The sequence below is a fragment of the Aethalodelphis obliquidens genome, unplaced genomic scaffold (assembly GCF_003676395.1).
Source record: "Aethalodelphis obliquidens isolate GAN/ISIS:26980383/991018 unplaced genomic scaffold, ASM367639v1 scaffold31, whole genome shotgun sequence".
NCBI lineage: Eukaryota > Metazoa > Chordata > Mammalia > Artiodactyla > Delphinidae > Aethalodelphis > Aethalodelphis obliquidens.
The window spans coordinates 6,308,773-6,328,546 of NW_020837975.1; the positions used below are offsets into that span (position 1 = coordinate 6,308,773).

Consider the following 19,774-nt stretch of genomic DNA (forward strand, 5'->3'; position numbering starts at 1 on the left):
TGACTATCAATTTACCCACCGAGTTTCCAGCTAATGGGAGGACAGCAGGATGGCGCTCACGTACCAGTAGGACCTGTGTGGACGGGCCGGCAGGGTGGTGGAGCAGCCTTTCTCCCAGGCTGAGAAAACGAAGGCCCCGCCGCAAGGGGTGCGGACCCCCAATGCCAGCAGCTCGCCCACTGTGCCCCCAGGGTAGAGGCAGTGCTGGTGGAGAGCGGCAGGACCCCCAAAGCACTCCCAGCAAACCCCTGCCTCCACTGCAGGTGGGGGACCCCCACGTGTCCCCCGGACTGTGCTGTTCTCCCCAGTGACCGGCCCAGAGGAGACAAGTCTGCCATCGACGTCAACCTCCTGCCTCCCGGGAGACACCGTCAGCTGCCGAGAGGTCTCGTCCAACCTCACCCGCCTCTTCCTTCCTCCCCCTCCCAGGGCTGGTGCCGAGCACCTCCAGGAGCCCCTGGGGCCTCGAGGAAGGCAGAAATGGGGCGGGAGGAAAGAGGCTCTATCAGCCCCCACTCCTTGCCACCCACAGGAACCAGGCGTGCATCTTGCGAGTTCACCCTGCAGGGGAGGTCGTCACACCGTGTCATAAACGTGGAAACCAAGGCTCCGAGGTATGTGGTTTGCCCGAGAACCCGTCACAGGGAGGCCGCTCCCACCTTCTCTTCCAGCTGACCTCTCCCGGGCCAGCGCTTAATGACTCAGGAAGTTGCCTCTCCTTACACATTGCTTTGAGGGAAGAGGAAAAGAACCACGGACGAGAAACACATCCATTTTTAATAAATAGTTTATTTATCCAACAGTTTCAGCCCTGACAGTGAAGCCTGTTGCAGTTTCTTCTTCTGGCTGGAGCCTGATTATGAGACTGTTGCGTTGCCACGGCGCCGGCGCTCGGATTCCGGCCCCGCCGATCACCCAGACATCAGAGGAAATGAGAGAGAGTATTGCTCAAATGAGAGAGACTGGCGCTTTATTAAGGAAACAAAAAAATACCAATAAGACCAGAGAGAGGTGCTTCATGCCTTTTGGAGGCAGCTGTTCCGTCTCCTCGGCTCGCCCCCTCTCCCGCCCGTCGCGGACGAGAACTTGTGGAGATGCTGCTCTAATGGAGAGGCTCCCGGCCCTTAACTAATAAGGTCCCCGCGTAGGTTTCCGGAGGTCGCTCCGCCTGTTGGGGAGGCTCTGGCGGGCGGGCGAAGGTCCGAGCAGCGGGGTCGCTCCCGGTGGCCGGCAGAGGGAGGAGATACGGCCGCACCCAGCATACTGAAACCACTGGCTGAAGTTCTCGCCAAAGTGCGTGGGGTGGGGAGGCGTGGTCGCCGTAAACGAGGCAATCTTCGCCCATAGGAAGTGCGAGGATCCCCAGGTCCTGGAGCGCGATCCGGTGATGCGCCGTGTCTGCAGGCCTGGACTGGGGAGGTCGCCTCCGGTGGGGCCGCCCAGATGGGGGCTGGTGGCGGCTCGACCCTCCTCTCCGCTCTGGGGGGCGCATCGTCGCCGACTCCAGGCTCCTCCTGGGGCAACCCTAGCTGCTCATTCCTCCCGACCTGAGGCCCCGTATGTCCGGGGCCGCGTGTCTAGACAGTTCTCCTACAATACTTGTTCTAATTTCTAGCACCTTACCCCTCCGGGGTAAGAGGCCCAATCCAGCTAGAGGACAGGCTTTCTCCCCTCACCCTTGAGCTCCCACGTAACACCCCCCGAAGGCACATGACCAAGCTGCTCCCCAACCCCTGCCGTCCCAGCCACCACCCCGACCCACCTCCCACGGGCGCGGGGCCCACCTCCCTGCCGCGTGCTCCACACACCCAGCTGCACACTTGCTCTGCAGGGGCTCATGGCTGCTGAGCTTTTATCTTTCCATGAAAAACCCTTCTCCCCTTTCTGCCAGCAAAATGGGGCAGACAGGATCGGACCAACGCAGAGGGCAGCTGCCCACCTGGCCTTCTCCCCTGGCCTTTCGAGGAAGCCCACGCTTTCCTTCTGAAAGCTCATCTCTGAAGAGTCTCAACAGAGACACCTTTGGAACCAGGGTCAGGAGGAGGGTGATAGTCAAGGCAAGTGTGAACTCAGCACCAGCAGGATGGTGGCCCTCTCACGCCCCTGGAGGGGACTGGCCGGGGACAGGCTGATTGGGAACAGGCCCCGCCCAGGGTTTATCGCTCTGAGTCAGAGAAGGAAGAGGGCTTAGTCCATCTCCACACCAGCATGTCTTCTCCGGCCACGCGGTGGGACTCTGTCTGGATCCGGGATTCGTTGGAGGCCAGGAACTCCACGGCCCGGTCCCAGACCCGCTTCATGCGTCTCCTGCAACGAGGGATGGGGGTGCAGGCTCAGCAGGCAGGCGGCGCCCTTGGCCGCTGTGCCCAGCGCTGCCGAGAGAGGCAGGCTGGTCTCTGGATGCCCTCTGTACAAAAGGGGGCACAAAGCTCCAAGATCCCACACAGAATTTATCTGCGGGAAGAAGAGCAGTCAGGTACTAACTGGACTCCTGCAGAGGAGAGAAATTTCTTGGGCCCCCGAGAAATAATTCCTCAACATTCTCTGCTCCAAAAGCGTTCAATTAAAGTGAGCTGAAAGGGGCTGGAGCCCCCCCCACCCCCCCGCAGGTGTCCAAGTGGGAAGACTCTTGCTGGGACCCATTACTGCTACAGCCCAGCCGGGCGGCACCCCCCTCCAGTGCAGGCTGCATTTTAATGCCTCACGTGGGCTAATTAGAGTGGCCACTGGGCTGTTGAGTCCAGACTCCACAGCACTTCAGGGGATGGGGATGAACTAGGCATCCAACCGGGGAGGCCAAGACGCTGGGGCTGCTTTTGGAACCTGAGCCACCAGGTAGGGCCCCTTCGCAGACACCAGAGTTCCTGCTCTGCCGGATCCCTGGGGCCTTGCACCCCCTCGGACAGCCCCCTATTTCCTCGTTCCCCCTCCAAACTAGACAGCAAGATTCCAGGGCAGTGGGGGAGGGCTGCTTTGACACCTACACTTCGGTGAGCCCCGGCCTCCTGTCTGACTGCAGACCACTCCCCAGTGCCCACACGTGCAGAGCGAACATGGGTACGTGTGGAAGCACGGGGTTCCGCTGGGAGTGCGCAAATGGAGGGAAACTCCCAGGGTGGCCCATGTGTCAGGAGGCAGAGTGGGGTGGTGGGGCTTTCTTCCCCGGGCGGTGAGGTCCTGCTGCCAACCAAACCCCACGGCTGTTCAGCAGCCCCCACCCGGCTGGTCTGGCCCTGGCCACACAGGTCCTGGGGGCTGAGCCCCTCACACCGGGTCCCTGAGGGGGGGCATTGGCACTGTGTGGGGGCCGCGGCCTCATCCCCAGCCCCCTTCCCAGGCCGCCCGTTACCAGGTGATTACAAGCCGCCCCCGTGTGCCTCCCTGGACAAGCTCTTCAGATCTCCCCCAACCTCCCACAAGCGGGCCCTCACCCACAGGGCAGTATGCCCACGCAGGGCCCAAAGGAGCTGATGGGTCCTTATGAGTCGAGAGGTTGGCTACACTGACCGGGTGGCTGAGCCTCCTGGGTTCACGGACAGGGGTCCAGACCCTGTGGGGCAGCTGCCCGCCTGCAGTCTCTGCTGATGCACAGAAGCCGAGGTGTGGTGGCTCAAGCCCCCGATAAGCTGCAGTGCCATTTCCTGCTCTTATTAAAATGACCATGCGTGCTGCCCTTTGATGAGGGCTCAAGTGCTCCGTGCTGCCTCGGTGAGGTGGGAGGCCACCTCTCTGACACCCTGCTCCCCTTTCCTTAAGACCTGCCACTACCTAGTGGCAACACATCTTCCTTATGCATCTTGTCTTCTTTCTCCCCAGAACCAATGCTCCAGCAGGGCAGGGATTTTTGCTTCTTCCTCTCCCTGTCTCCGCATGACCCAGTAGAGTGTGGCATGCAGTAGGTGCTCAATAAACATTTGTTGAGAAAATGAATGAATGATGGCCTCTCTTCAACACAGCCCTCTGCAAAGCAGTGGGATTATCTGTGTTACAGCTCAAACAGGGCGTTACCCATGGTCACATGATGATGAATTCTGGCGGGTCCAGGAATTAGGGGGGAGTCTGGATCTACCAGTGGCCTCCCCTGAGAGCTGGAGGGCTGTGTGCCAGACTCATGCTGGGGACCAACAGCTAGCACAAGCCCCACACCGTGGTTGGTCTGCTCTAAGCTTCCTGCCTGCCACTGTCTCGGGGGTGGGGTGGGCATGAGAGTTATTAAGCATTTTCACGTTTAAAAGGGGCCCTTAAATGCTCTACTCTTCCAGCTCCTCTTGGGTTGACAGAACAGGGTGACCTCGACCACAGAGCCTGGCACTGGGAACACAGAAGTGGCACCAGCCCTGGGTCTCTGAGCAGGGTCTTAACCTCCCTGTGCCTCAGTGTCCTCATCTGTAAAGTGGTGTCCTCAATGTACTCCCTCCAAGGGCCATGCTGAGGGTGGAGTGAGTGAGCTGCACCTGTGCAGGGCTCGGAGCAGTGCCCAGCTCACAGCGAGCACCCAGCAAGGGTGAGCGCTTAGCACCATCCGGAGAGGGTGGCATCTGGCCAGAGACTGTGGCAAAGTCTGAGGTGACCCCGCAGTGGGCCCTGCTGGCTGCCTCCTGGGACTCTGTCCCCCGACTCTACCCTACTCCTGGTTTTGTCAGGGATCTACCCAGCATCCGCAGCCCATTTGGAAGGTGGTCCTGGAGTCGTGCATGAAAACGGCCTGCCAACCCCTCCCATGAGCCATGCACCCGGGAAGCTGACCCCATTCACTGCTGTGAAACCATGTTTCCAACTACGTGAGTGTGCCTTTGTGCATGGAAACTAGACCATGATACCTTAGATAAGATGTGTTTCTGACTGTACACCATGGTTAAAAATGTTTGAAAAACAATCTCTTCCTCCTTGCCAGTGACTGATTCAAGAATAGACAAGTAACCAATTCTGGCCAGTGGAGCCTCAAAGAGGTGTGTCCCCGGTGGCTTCTGGGAATGTTTTCCCTTGCTCATGAGAGCAACAGGTAGCCCATCTCTCCCCTGCTGGTTGTTGCAAGGCAGGTGTTGCTCCGGCTAGCTGCTGGCCACCATCCTGTGACCACCAGGAACGCCAGCCAGCCAACAACATCCAGAGAGCAGGACCATGAGAATCACAGAGCAATGGAATCAGAGCCCTTAATGTTCTGTGCCTGGACTTCCATTCATGGAAACCCATCAGGTCCTTCCCTGCAAAGCCCCGCGGGGAGGGGGGGGGGTCGGGTCCTAGGGTTGCTCCCCAAAGCACCCCAAAGCGCCATCTCTACAGAGGAGCGGGACCGTGCTTCTGTACCTCTTGTCTGCACTCTGCCTCAATAAGCTGATGGCAAGAGGTGTGGATGGCGCCCCACCTCCCGCGATCCTGGGGCTGAACTGCCCCCCTCCCCACATGACTGACTCGAGGCTCTGGGCCTCCTTCCGCGGCACTCAGTGGGGTCCGACCCGGGTCTCACCGGCTCTGTGGCGGGATCAGGGTGTCACGCACGTGTAGGATGCCCACGTATGGGTAGCGCTCCATGTCCTGCTCCCAGTCCACGTAGTGGTCCTGGACCACATCTGCAGGACAGAGGGCACTGTTTAGGGTGAGGACCCTCTAGCAGGAGCCAGCAGCCCTTTCACTGGGGGCCACGCACCTATAATCTTCTTCACCATCTCATACATGGCCTGCTCTTCCTCTTCCAACTTCCGCCACCGGTATTTCAGGAGGATCAGGAGCCCCCACAGAAAGGCCAAGCCTGGGAGGGAACACAGCACTGTTAATCGTGCACACCACCTTCCCCGGCCAGGCGCCCACTGGCTGTCTCACCAGGGCAGGTCACTGCACTGGAGGCTGAGGGGGTTTGAGTACCTACTGTGTGTCAGACCCAGGGCTAGCAAGCAGGAAACGAAGGACTGGGAAATGCAGAGGGAGGACAGGCTATTAAGTGATCATCTTCCTCCCACTGGCTGTCACCACAGAGGCCTCCCGAGCCGTCTGGATCTCGGCTCCTCCCAACCTCATTCTGGGCTTTCATCTCCTCCCTTGTGAACCAGAACACGGCGTTTCATACATATATACATGCCGGGGCCTTTGTATTCCAGATGCTGCTGCCGATAATGATGTCTGTGCCTGCCGGCGTGGGGGAGGGAGCCGTGTGCACGCCCAGACGGCCTGTGATTTGTAACCCAGCTCTCTCTGCAGAGCTGGTGGTTTCTGTGTCACGGCCTTTGGCCTTCAGAGACACCCCGAGGCCTCTGCTCAAAGGCAGCCCCTCATGTCGGGAGACTCTGCTTTGCCGCTCAGCACCCTGGGCCTGCCTGCTTTCACTGGGCGTCTGTAGCTCCTGAGGAAGTGCTTACATTGTTCAGGGAGTAAAATTAGGCCAAGCTCCTGCTGGGTCTCCCCCTTGGAGCGGCCTGCGGTCTGGGGTGCCGGAAAGGACAATGCCCACCTCCAGCCCAAGCCAGCACCCTCTCGGGGATGCTGATGACCCCCGGCCCCAAATCCAGGATGTCTTCTAGTTATCTTCCTGCTCCAGCCACCCAGTCTCCAAAGGGAAAGACGACCCGGGGCAGAGGCTGACTGGTTCATCTCCTCAGTTTCGTTAGACAGACCTCAGGTTCACTAGACAGAAACGAACTCTGAGAGACCGCATCACCCATGCCCAGGGTGTTGCTGAGCTGGGCTCCCGGGAGGCGCAGTGGGAGGGGCAGGGTGACACAGTGATGGGACTTACACCAGAAGAAAATGAGCACATTGGTGACGGCCGTGAGCAGGGCGCGGCTCAGGCGGCAGCCGACACCCATGCGGGGTCGGGCGGACTCCAGGCAGACCACCTTGTCCACCGTGGTCACCAGCTCGGACGGGTCTTCCCCTTTCAACCTGAAACAGGACACAGGGCTGCAGACACGTTCAACAGCTCTGAGGAGCCGCCGTATAAGCCTCACTATCAGCAGGAGGAGGAGGAAGGCGGGGCTTTGAGGTCTCCACTTGCTTATAAAAAGGACTCGCTATCCTGGTTGCACTCTTTCCAGAAATTTCCCACGTTAGCTACTTAGAAAGAATAAAACTTTAAAGACGGCAGCAGGCTTGAACCCCTGCCGCTGAAGTGACGCCTCCCTCTGTTGGGCGGAAGATTAAAGTGTAAACTGGATGCCCCCCTCCCAGCACAGAGAAATGGAAATGTTTACGGAATCACCGGCTTTGTGCAGCGCGGCAAGAACGGAAACAGAGTCTGGGAGGGGGTGCCTTTCCTCGGAGATGAGGAGGCACATAAGCTGTTTACGTGCAGAGACCATGGGGTGCCGTGAGACTCAGGAGCACGAACACCGCCAGGCTCCTGGAGGCCAGACCCCAGCCCCAGAGAGGAGGTGTCAGGACGCGCGGGGACGCTGCCGACACTCCGCCTTCTGCCGGCGAGGCAACAAGCTCCTGGTCTGGATTGCACAGCCGAGTGGCTGGTGCCCAAACTGTCCGGATTTCTCATGACCCACTTTTTTTTTTTTAAATTGAAGTATAGTTGATTTACAACGTTGTGTTAATTTCTGCTGTACAGCAAAGTCTCACGACCCACTTCTAACACTGGTCGTGGGAGCCAGGCTCAGCTCCCCACAGGCCACCCTCCTCAATGGGAAAAGGCAGCGTCATCATTCCTCTGCGTTAGCAGCTTCAGTGCACGCTGCCAAGGATAAAATCCGTGTTTTCTGCCTTTCCAACACACAGGAAAATCGCTCAGCCACTCAGGGAAGCTTCTTTTTTTTTTTTTAAGCCAAAGAATTTGAATCGTGCCACGCATCCAGTCATCAAGTTTTAGGCTGAGCTGCCCGAGGGGCTTCTGCTGGATGCACTGCTGATGGAATCAGTAATTTGGGCAGATAGAGAGGAAGAGAACAAAACCCTAGAGTGTGCTTTAACATCAGCAGCTGTAACCGGAACAGAGACCCTGACAAACCCTGAAGGGTGGGAGGGGGCGATGAAGCGAGTGTCTCTCCAGCAGGGGACTCCGGTATCAGGCAGTGGCTGGTGCCCACCCGCCCCTGGGCCGAGCAGCCAGATAGGACCTTTCAGCAAGGTGAAGGGCACGCTGTCTCTGCTAACTGTGCTCACCAGAGACAGAAACAGGTGGAACTGCCCAGCTGGAATAAAACCCAGTCTTTCCTTTTGCAATTTCCATACTGAGTGAAACCAACATTCAGAATCATTTCATCTACAAATGAAAACTAGCACCAAGGAAAGGAAGTGCAAAAAAATGCCATCTCCAGCAAACTGCGGGGCCCGTGAAGGAAGGGGGCACAGACTGAGTTACCTGAAACAGGTTTAGCTGGACTGCCAGGCGATCACCCTGACACCTGGATTTTTGTCTCATTTTGAAACTGCTCCTTACACTGCATTCCTAATGCCTCTCCTTCCGCTGCCCGGCTTCAGACCTGGCCCAAGATGACTTGGCTGGGAGACCCGCCCTCTACCTCCCGGCCTGAGACACCTTGATGGGCGATGACAGGGCCTCAGGTGCTTCCGGACGCCCCGCCCACACTCACCAGATGCCCACGTCCTTGTTACTGTTCAGTATCCAGGTCAGTGCCGCTTCAAACTTGGCGGAGGAGCTGCCGGTCACATTCTGTGGGAGGGGGCGGGAGATTAGTCCTCCATCTGGGCGGAGCAGTTGGAGCGATATTATTCTGCTGCTAGATTAAGGAAGCCCTCTCCATGTCCTCCGCCTGCCCCAAAGCCCTGTTCTGCTAAATGCCCAGCAAGCTGGCAGGAAGGAAGTCTGTGGCTGATGATACCAGGGAAGAGGCTATAACCAGAGGAGGTGATGCGGAAACACACACAGGAAAACAATGCAGGTCTGAGACAGCAGAAGCATGTAATTTTCTCAAGGACTGAAGCACCAGGCCAGAGAGCTGGCAGCTCATCTGCAGTGAGATGAAAGAGTGTCGGGGTGGGGGCCCTGCAGCCAGTCCCGGCTGTGTGGCCTTGGGCAAGTCCCTCCCCTCTCTAGGCCCCAGGTTCCTCATCTGCGAAATGAAAATTGGACGAGGTGACCCCTTAGGTTTCTGCCAGTTCCAAAAATCTGTAATTCTGTCATCCTGAGGCCACACCGAAAATCAAATGGACTCAGAGCAACCCAGACGGTAATCCTGAGGGGAGAGAATGACAGGTTAAATGTCTTAAGGCTGCTGAGAAGGGGGGAAAAATGAGTCAAAGGAAGGGCAAGTCACAGGGCCACTTAAAGAAGAGGCAGCGGCAGCAGCCCACACCGCTGGTCAGGGAGCAGCAGGTCAGGAACGAGCTGCGGCAGGCCTGGCTCTGGCTCACCGCTCACCTTGGGCCCAGTCACCCCATCATTGCCTTAACTTAAGGTAGCCTAACACTCAACTGAGTTAAAACAAATTTTTTTTTTAAAAAAAGGGAAAGCAAACACAAAACAAAAAGGGAAAAAAAACCCCGCAGGGCTTGAGGGATCAATACAAAAGCACCAGGACCTCCCGGGAACGGAGCGCACTGCAGCCTACTTACTGCTATGTATTCCTGGGCTTCCATTACAGGAATGCATTTGCTTTTTAGCTTCTCTGGATTTCCACATTCAAAATTACCTAGGAGGGAAAAAACACACATTCAAGTACAAAGAAGAGGTGAAAAAGATTTACCCTGAAACCAACTAAAAACTGCAGCAAAAAATCAAGCCATCAGCTCTGATGTGGAACATGTGGCCCGGCGGCTCCAGCTTCTGTGGGGCATCTTCACTCTGCAGCAAGATCAAAAGCCACTTAGCTTGGATCGATTCCAGATCATTAAAACCTGACCTGCAAAGCAGTGCAGCGATTTGCATTAAATGACTAAAAAGCTGCCCAATACCAAGGTCTGTTTGCAACTGATCCCTAAAAGGATCAGACAGGCAGCTTCGGAAGGCACTGGGATGGCACTATAAATAAACGCAGTCTGGGAAAAAAGAAAGGCAGGGAGGCTGTTGCATTGCAGGGATTTTGACCCATGACACAGGCAGGTGACCTAGAATGCCAGGTTTTGAGGGGCCCTAGGGAGGGATGTCCAAAATGCTCCGTGGAAGAAGGGGTGTCTGTGTGCTGGGGCCCCGATATGGTGCTCCAAAGCTCTCTTCTGAGCACCCTGGGTGGCTGGCTCCCACCTAGGATGGAGCTGGGAGCCTCCCCCTTAGTCCTGCCCAGGCTCCCAGGCCTGGCCCAAGGCCCAGCCCCTCTGAAAAGCCCCCAGCCCTAGGGGCCTCTTGTTTAGCCAAATCGGCTGGACTTGGGGCCCTGCCACAGCCCTCGGCTCTTGATTACCCACGGTGGCTCCCCCACCAGGTGCTGCTTCACCACTAGACCCCTTGGAAGCAGGGACAGTGCAGGGCTGGGGCCGTACAAGATCCTTCACCCCCATACACGGCCTGACTGCCCTTGACCTGGCACAGCCTGGGGGCTGCGATGGCCAGTCTGTGCGTGTGCTGGGGAGGGAGTGGCTGAAGATAATATTAAAAAAATCTTGAGAATGAACTGAAGCCTGCCCCTCACCCCCTAACACAGCCAAATCCTCCTATTTCAAAGTTGATCTCGTCCTTCTGGGTCCCCTGAGAATCAGCTGGCTTCTCCTGTGCTCCTGCCCCACCCAGATCACCCTGCCCTGCTTAGGCCTTCCAGGACCACTGCCAAGGTCTCCTGGTTTCCTCCTCTCCCCTTTCTCATCCATGTTTGGTCAACAAAGCTTTAAAACGATTCTGCTTAAATTGACACCGCTCCACTCAAACTGCTGCCACATTTGCCTCCCTGGCACCTGGCTCTCCGTCCATCACTCCCCTGCTCGAAAGCCTTCCCGGCCCTCACTGCCTTCAGAAGGGACTCCCAGTGGCCTGGCAACCATGGCCAGCCAGGGTGGGACTCAACTGGCCTTTCCAAACTCCATTCCCTCTGTTTCTCCTTCCTCGTGAAGCTGCTTCCATCTCTGACCCTATAATTTCCTGCCTCTCTGGCCCCACCTTTCCCCCACAAGTACGTAACTAATCCCACCCGCGCTTCAAGGCCTGGCACAGATGCCACCGCCCCTGTGACGCTTTCCTGACTACTCTAGCTAAAAGGCATTGTGCCTCCCAGAAGTTCTGGCCTCTTGGTTCTCATCCAATGGCATTTTATACCACTCAGTGGTCAGGGGGGTAGGTAGCCTATCTCTTCTACTAGACCACAGGCAGCCTGTGGGCAGGATTCTGGGCTGAGTCGCCTTGTGTCCTGCAAAGGCCAGCCAGTGCCCTGTCCATAGCTGACCTCCAGCAGGAGGTGGGGGGAGGGAGTATGGCTGAGTACAGAGCCTGCACGGCCCTGCGGCCTGTCTCACTGAGACGCATACCCTCAGGGCTGCTCCTGCCTGGCTTGTGGGAAGACGGTGGGTACTAGGCCCCTTGATGGCATGAGCCAGGACCACACAAGGAGGGTGGGATGGAGGAGAACTGTCTACTAGGATCCATGGTTTAAGAGCAGAGCTTCTCGACTTTATATCCTGGGGGACTGAGTAAAATTCAGACTTTGATTCAATAGGTTTGAGATGGGACTAAGATTCTGCATTTCCAGTAAGCTCTCAGGTGACACTGATGTTGCTGGACCTTGGACCACAACTGAGTCACAAAGGTTTCAAACACCCCCTCAGGCCAGAATTTATATGCCAAGCACCTGGGCCACAGATGACCATGAATGCTCTGAGCCCCAACTCCTACCTCTCCTCCGAGGAGCTCACAGAAGCCTCCCTGACCACCCCAGTCTCCCAGCAGTCAGGAGGGAGGAGGCGGCAGAGCTGAGGCCCACAAGACTGGCCCTGAGGACTGAGGGCCCAGTACAAGTCCACCCAACCTTGACTTCCCGGCGACAGCCTTAGACAAGGGTTGGCCCTACAGGTGAGAGGCGCCCCTTGAACCTCCCACAGACTGACGTCTGGTTCTCGAGTCGAGTACACTTAACACAGGCACAAACCCTGAGCTGTCACCCACGTCATCTGTGATTTGGAGAGCCTCCTGGATGCCAGGTGTCGGGCAGGACACAGTATAATGCAGGTGCCATCTCTGGCCTCAAGGAACATGTTTACCAAAGAAAACAGTGGGGGAGCCTTCTGGATGGAGGAGATTTCAGGGGGACATCTAGAGAACAGCACTTGGCTTTCATTTGGTTAAGAAAAGACAGACCCAAGATCATTCAGTCAGATGGGGAGACTGAGGCCCTGAGATGTCAGGGACTTGTCCGGTGTCCCACAGCCAGATGGGGACATGGGACACTAGGGCCCAGGAGGGCGGGCCAGGCCTGCAGGTGCTTGGCCCACCGCTCAGACCGCTCCACCTGCAGAGGCCTCTGCACCGAGCTGGGCCGACCACCTGGTACAGGGAGGCCCTCCAGGTTGGGGGACCCAGACTCTGAGAATACCTGAGGGCTGGGCCCTTCCAGTGCAACACGGACCCCCAGAACATTAGGTGGGGGGCATCCCAGAGAAGGGGGCACATCTGCTAAAAGGCCTATGCACGTGCCAGGACCCCTGGGATCCTTCAGGAACCTATGCGTTTTGCCCAGATGCAAGGCTTAAACAAGATGCGTCTGTGGGGAGGCGGGGAAGGGGAGACTGGGCTTCTGAGCGTGTCTTCTGGGAGATGACACGGCATCTCAGCCCACAACCGGCTCATGGGGAGTCTTGGGCCTCGGGAGACCTACTCACCCGCTTGGATGGCCAGGAAGTTGTACAGCTCGTGCAGCACCTCCAGCAAGGCCGCCTTCTGCTTGGCCTGACAGAACTGGAAGGGCACGGGACAAGCGGTCAGCAAGGAGGGGTGGGTGAGGGGGGCCTGTCTGTCTGGTTTTACCGTCAAGGACTCAACAGCAAGGTACACCTCATACTTTAAAACAACAATGACAACAAATTCTGCAAAGGGGTGGGCCCAGGGATAGGGCCGATAAATACTGGGTTAACTGACTGAAAAGAACACCATAAAAGCAGAGGCAGATGGACAGCAGACACAGTAACTAAGGGTCCACCATCCTGGAGGCTCCTGGGCCTCTGCCCCGTGGTCCCCGTTGGAATAAAGGCCATTGGTGGGGCCGTGGAGCAGGGGCGGTGTGGTTGTGGGGAAATGCAGGAGCCCAGCCTCCTCAGAGGGAAGAGCAAACGCTGCACGGTGCAGTCTGGTCTCCCCCGCGGGCCATTGCTGTCCGTTTCTGGAGAGCCAAGCGTCTACAACCTGCCTGTGGATGGTCTACTTTGTGGATTATCTGATGCAAATGTTTAATCTTAGACTGCGTTTCCCTGGAAATGGAAAATTTCGAGCAATCTTGCAACTGTAGGGAGAAAATAAATGTCACCTGTCTGAGAAAATCAGAATATCTGCACATTTACTCCTTCAGCACCTGTAACAGTGGGGACACCGTTTTGCTAGACTTACTGGATTTGGAACATTTAAAAAAGACCGCTCTTCCTTGAGAGTGGACGACAGACCGGGTGCCATGCTGAGTGGTCTACATGTGAGGGAGCACGGCGTCCTCGCTGCACTCCTCACTGTACCCCAATTTCTCAGGTGAGGGGTCCAAGGTTTAAGACCTTAAGTGGGCCACCAAGAACCCACAGTTCATAGTAGATGGTGGAGCCACTTGGAGTGTGGCCTGTCGACTCCAAGCCCCCACCCCTCGAACTCCAGGCCTCTTCTGGATTGTCACTGGGCAGAGACCTGCACTGAAGTCGAAGGTCTGGGTTCTGGACCCGGCTCTGCAGCTACAGAAGGAACCAAGGTCGTTTTCCCTCTCGGGGCTCGTTTGTTGCCCTGATCTAATTTGGTTTCTAACGGTCTCAGAGGCCAAGATTTGTCCCTTCACGTGGCCTAAGGACCCTAATGCCTTTACAAGGTATGAAATGATGCGACCAAGCTTTATGCACATGACTATAAATGTCCAGAAACAACTGACGTGCCTCCTAGTAGAGTGAGAAACCCCAACTACTTTTTAAATGCTATTTAACAATATGGGAAAAGTTGATAAGTAAGTGTCAAATGTAACTAAATACATAGAGATCCCAATTCTACAGACACACATACACAGAGAGATAAGGTGAGAAGGAAATGCTCCCAAAACGTTAATGGTGATTATCTCTAGGTCTCAGAATCACCAGCGATTTTTGTCACATTTTTCAAATTTTCTAAATATCTATTATTGTCGCAACCAGGAAAAAAAAAAAAAAAAAAAGCAGTAGCAATTAATACTGTTCCAAACTCACAGACATTTAGGCAAAGCAGGGCTGATATCACCTAAAGGACAGAAGGTACCAGACAACGAGACAGCCTGATTAAGACAACACACCCACTCCCAGCCCATCCCCAGGGTTTCAGCAGGACAAAGGCAGAAAGAAAAAGAGTCACAGTCAGCTGAGAAGGGAAAGAATACGTGTATCTGAAACCCAAATGCCCCTCTGGGTTCTGGGTGAGCTTCAGCCACACAAGGAACGAGACTCAGCAAGAAACTCACCCAAGCTGAGAAGCACCTCCCAACCCGCCTGTTCCTGTGTCCACCCACCACGAAGGCCAAGGGTACCCCATAAAATCTCAGCTCAACAGAGCCCAACACTGCAACCGAAGGGAGCCTGTGATGTCGTGGCGCAGGCCCTGCCTGTCTGCTCACTGAGCAAGTCTTTAGCGAGGACCTGGATGGTGCCCGACTGGCTCACTCAGGTGGGGCCGGGTGCGTCCAGCGCAGAGGAGCACCCCGGAGCTTATCTCATATGTCATTCCGTCTTGGGCCTGATACACTCAGAGGTGTGAAGGACCAAGAGACAGAAACCAGGGAACCCGTTTCTAAATAAAAGACAAATGAAACTAACATCACCAGAGAAATCTTACAGAAAAAGTATTTTTGGTCCCTGTTTTTGTTTTCAGTCTTCAAAATTCTAGTTTCCCCTTCTGGCCATTTTCTGGGCCACTTCCTTCAATCGTCAACTGCAGTTTTTATGATAGAAGGCAGATTATAATTATTATGAGTCTGTTTTTACAAAACAATAGGGAAGCAAAGACATCTGGTGGATGAAAGCAATAAATACGTGTAATAAACACCCCCCAAATATGACACAGCAGAAGCCAAAGGGAAATAGAACCGGTTGTCTGCGTCAGGATGCCCCTTCGTTAACACAGGTAAGAGAGTCAATGCAGGGGCCTGGAAATGACCGTGGGTGGTTACTTTCCCAGCCCCCAGGCTGCCAGAGATGTGCACTCAGGGATCAGGGAGGCCAGGCGTTGCACACTTAATAATTAGACTACTAAGGCATGCCCTCTGGCAGCACGAGGCTCCTCCTGGCAGGATTTATGACCTGAAAATGTACTGCCTGGTATCTTCCCCAGACTACCACCTGTACCAGAGCACCCCAGCTCCTCAGTAATGCTGCTTTCATGACCCGTAAATGGATGGGGCTGCTCACCTTCCCCAAATATTATTTGTAGGGAACATTAAAGCTTCATAAAACAAATCTATAGACTAAGAGGGCTAACTCCACTTCAGATGTGTTTAAAACAACTCCCTGATGACCTTTCAAATCAGAACAGCATTTTCAGAGCCACAGACGTACAACTGGAGAATGTGGAATTGAGAACCTGGCCTCCTGATGCCTAAAAAGCTGCCAGCCCTTCCTCCTGAAGCAAGGGGAGCTTGTGAGGTCCCTCGACCACAACCTACTGCATCCCCCCAGATCGACTTAGGCAGAAGATTAAAGTCCTTAATGCTGCGATTGATGCGAGAGTTCCCGTAACAAGCCGGGGGTTGGATCTTGGAAGGTCAATTCTCTCTGTTTCAAGTACTCCTTCACTGCCACAGTTGAGTCTAACACATACATCAGGGAACACTATATGACTCTGATACATTACAGGAAGCACTCCTGACAGCGATCCTATTATCATCTTTTTGTGGGCAAGTTTACTTCCTGATAGAGGCCAACATCCTTGGGAGGAAGAACAAAAGCTAGAGAAACTCAAACTCACCTCATCTGTTTTTGTCTCACAGTCCACTGGCAATAATTTCACTGAGACCAAGAAAAGAAACAGAGGAAATTAAAAGTGCGGGTTGTGGGAAAGGGTACAAAAAGGGATCACTCTCAAAATTCAGGGTAAGTAAAACATTATCAACATAAGGGGGGGGGATTAGAAAGATGTCATCTAAATGAGGCATTTTAAAAATGTGGACAGTAAAAAACGTAAGGGATTCTCGGTCTTGGAGTAGGGATTAGTACAGCTGTGTTCTAATCCCAGGGGAAAATGATTAGCCTCAGGATAGTAGGTAACTATTCACTTAACCACTCTGAACCTGTTTCTTCATCATAACATGGTGTCACTAAAGCCTTCCTTGCTTAACTCAGACTTAGTCTCAAACAAGACAACACATATGATGGTTTTATAAATTGTACATGTTATGTTAAACAGGTATTAATACTATCATGGGAAGGGAATTCCAGGTAAATCCCAGTATCTATCCAGGAGCTTATTGTCTTAAAGCATCTCAGCAGTGAATACGACAGTATACCGTTTTTTGATGTCACCAATGTAAACAGTTATAGTTAGTACCAGTATGGTACCATGACACTCCTGGGACTGCTTAATTTCTCTAGCAGGTGGATTAAACTGCTCTCATACTCAAGAAATTATTTGGGTGTGTGCACGAGCCTGGGATCCTCGTGCCCACAGACTTGTTTATACACCCAAATATCCATCTGCTGCAACAGCTAAGACATAATTTAGCCTTTCCCTGCATTTTGGCTGTTCCTGCTAGGCATGGAAAGATGTGGCCTGGGCTAGAGGCTGGGAATAGTATTAATCACAATCATTCTTTGCAAAGAATATTAAAAGTCAGTGAACTACAGTCATTTTATACTTAAATTTATAAAGAAATGGTCTTTGTGCTGTTTCCTATTAGCCTAGAGCCCAGAATTATGGAAGAAGCAAATTTTCCTTTTAGGAAACATGAACCCTTAACTATTCGTTAACATACTGTATCCTGCAGACTTCTTTTTGGTATGTCTTATCACGGAACTGTCTGTGGACAGAAGCATGGCTGGGAACATCCTTGAGTCACGGCACCCTCTCTTTTAACACACCCCAAGAAGGTGCTTCAGTGATAAATGCCATCATTTACATCAGTTTAAACTCTTAAAAGGCTCTTCCACACCTGTCTCAGAGGCAGGGTTAGTATAATCCTTTGACAAATGAGGGTCCTGTGGTCCAAAGAAGTGGAGTATGTGGCCTTTTTGGTGCCGCGAAGTTGGGACCCCAACCAGAGCCTATCTGTGAGCCGTGATACCTGGGGTGCCTTCAAACGGGCACTAATGTGTGAAAGAGCAAGAAATCAAAAGGGAAGAAAGAACTCAAAAGCAATGGGGGTGGACCTTTAGAGGGGTGTGTCAGAGGGCTTTCTCTGGAGAGGGAGAATAAAAGTGACCACAGAAAGATTGCTTCCAGCATGTGGTTGAAAGGGAGATTAGTAAGGAGGGCTAGGGCAGAAAATGAGAATAGGACAAAATGAAGACAGAAATTATTGCAGATGCAGGAATCCCAGCCCTCTCCTCCCATAACTGGAGGAAAAAAAGTCAAAGTCTGGAAGGAAGAAGACGGCCAGAGACATCTGATAAGACCCGGGAGTGTTCAGCCTGGTGCTGAGAGGACCGGGGCGGAGGGCTGTGGGGGGCGGATTATCCTGGTGGACACACGCGCGCTCAAGGCCCTCCCCTGCGCCGGCCCGGGACGTACTGTTGTCCTCCGCCTCCTGCGGCGCCGAGGGCTTGCCCATCTTCACCCAGAGGATGCCCAGGAAGACGAGCAGCAGCCCCAGGCTGGCCCAGAGCAGGAGCCGGGAGAGGTAGCGCTCCAGCCGCCGCCCCACCTCGGGCCGGGCCCGCGCCGCGCCCGCCTGGCCCGCTCTCGTCGCCCGCAGGCCCGGGCGCGGGTCGGGACCGAGGAGAGCGGAGGACGGCCGCACCGGGGCCGGGGACGAGGCCCACCACCGACGGACTCCGTGGCCGGGGCCCGGCACGGCCCTGTCGAGTGGCCGGCAGTCCTCGTCCTCCTCGGAGCTGCCCCGGACCGAGGCGCGGCGTCTAAGCTGCGCGGGGCGGGGTGGGTAGGCGAGGCCGCGGCTCCTGGACCAGGAAGCGGCGGAGGCCCCGATGTCGCCGTAGGCCCCAGAGGTCGCGTAGGCCGGGCCCGAGGCCGGCGGGGAGAGCCAGGGCTCCGACCGCAGGGAGGACGCGGCGGGCCGGGCGCGAAGCGGAGCCTCCTCGCGCAGCCGGGCCTCCTCCCGCAGCCGCTCCTCGCCCCTTGCCCGGGCCTCCTCCCGCAGCCGCTCCTCGCCCCTTGCCCGGGCCTCCTCCCGCAGCCGCTCCTCGCCGCGCTGCCGGACCTCGCCCCGCAGGCGGCGCAGCTTGTTGCGGTAGACGTTCCGGGTGGTGTCGGTGATGGGTCCTGGCTGGAAGCCCAGGGCCTGCAGCTCCCGCCGCAGCTCCAGGTCCGAGAGGCCGGCCATGGCCAGGACGCCAACCCCCGCCTGCCCCCGGCGCACCCCGGACCCGGAACTGTTCCCGCCGACGGCCGCGGCGGAGCAGGCGGGGCCCGCGCCATAGCAGGCGGGGCCCGCGCCATGTTGAGAAGGTCGTTCTTAATCGCCATGTTGAGAAGGTCTGAACCGCCGTATGGGCGGGCCATGATGAGGAGGTCAGAATCAGACTCCAAGGCTGCCATGTTGGGGAGGTCTGAGGGTTTTGGGCTTTTTGTTTTTGTTTTCCTTTTTTATTTCCCACCTTGCTCAGTCCTTCTCGTCTGTAAGAGCAAGTGGTGTTTACCTCTGAATCCTCCTCCCCTTGCACAGTCCCTGGCACGTGGTAGGCACTCGATAAAGTCATGTTGATTTAATGGATGAATTACTTAATGGTAAGAAAATATTGCCTGCCATATCAGTAAACTAGGGATCTAGCCACCACGTTACAGTCACCCCCAATGATGAGCCCTGAGGGAACTCAAGAAGGAAACAAGGGATGCCCGCCATCTAGCAGCCACTTCCCACAGTGCAGCTTGAGGAAACTGGATGAGAAAACAGAGGATTCTGCCCCAGATAGCTGAGGTGCATGTGAAAGAATGGTTTAAGTGAGTCCAGACTCTTGCATCTTCCCATACATAGAAAAGTGCTAAATTCCTTAACTTGAGTTATCTGGTTTTCTTTTATTGACAGTTATCTTTTGTTCCAACTACCTGGTGTTATTGCAAAAACTCCTATATATCCTGACTGCCCCTCTTCCCCTTGGGAACCGTTTTCTCAGTGTTATCTGAGAGGCTCTCTCCCGGGCTTGAAGTCCTAAGAATGTCTGCTGAATAAAACATAACTCTCAACTTTTAAGTTGTGCAATTTAGTCGACAATGGTGAAAGACAAGCACTGCCGAGAGTGGGGAGATGGAATCCTTTGCCTCTCTCTGCACTTGGGGACCAATGCGTTCAGGGAAGGGCTTTGTTTGGGTTGTGGCATAGACCCCAGGCACTCTCTGGGACCTGGTCTGAACTAAGGTCATGGTCGGCAGGCCTCTGTGGTTTCCTGGCTGTTCACTCACTGACATTGAGCCCCAAGGGGCTGCAGGCCCTGCCCTTGGCAAGATGCTGGCAGGAAAGGAGCTCCCGCCAGAGGAGGACACTGCATCCCACCGTGGGGGCAGAAGAGGCAAATGCCCTTGGGCTCTTAGGGGCAGTTTGAGCCCGTGCGAGGAGGCCGTGTGGCCGGATGGTGGGAT

General features: G+C 55.2%; 1 protein-coding gene across 2 annotated transcripts; it reads right to left on the reverse strand.

The window, feature by feature from the left end:
- Positions 1-771: 771 nt before the first annotated feature.
- LEMD2 (LEM domain nuclear envelope protein 2) lies at positions 772-18,583 on the reverse strand. Of its 2 annotated transcripts, none has more exons than XM_027126991.1 (9): positions 17,750-18,578; positions 15,992-16,032; positions 12,700-12,775; positions 9,514-9,590; positions 8,532-8,611; positions 6,731-6,876; positions 5,648-5,749; positions 5,468-5,570; positions 772-2,307 (listed from the first exon to the last, which is right to left on the reverse strand). In XM_027126991.1, the coding sequence occupies exons 1-9, from the start codon at positions 18,519-18,521 to the stop codon at positions 2,157-2,159; spliced, it is 1,548 nt and encodes a 515-aa protein (XP_026982792.1). In that variant the 5' UTR covers positions 18,522-18,578; the 3' UTR covers positions 772-2,156. The 2 variants fall into 2 exon arrangements, with proteins under 2 accessions (XP_026982792.1, XP_026982793.1); XM_027126992.1 differs by having other exon boundaries at positions 2,194-2,307; positions 5,468-5,587; positions 17,750-18,583.
- Positions 18,584-19,774: the final 1,191 nt, after the last annotated feature.

Bases quoted from the DNA above. Each gene is read 5' to 3' on its own strand.
- LEMD2 (XM_027126991.1), bottom strand. From the start codon at position 18,521: ATGGCCGGCCTCTCGGACCTGGAGCTGCGGCGGGAGCTGCAGGCCCTG. The intron at 9,591-12,699 runs GTGAGTAGGTCT...TTTCCCTCCTAG, and splicing joins CTTCCTGGCCATCCAAGCGG to GTAATTTTGAATGTGGAAAT. The intron at 5,571-5,647 runs GTGCGTGGCCCC...TCTGTCCTGCAG, and splicing joins GATGGTGAAGAAGATTATAG to ATGTGGTCCAGGACCACTAC.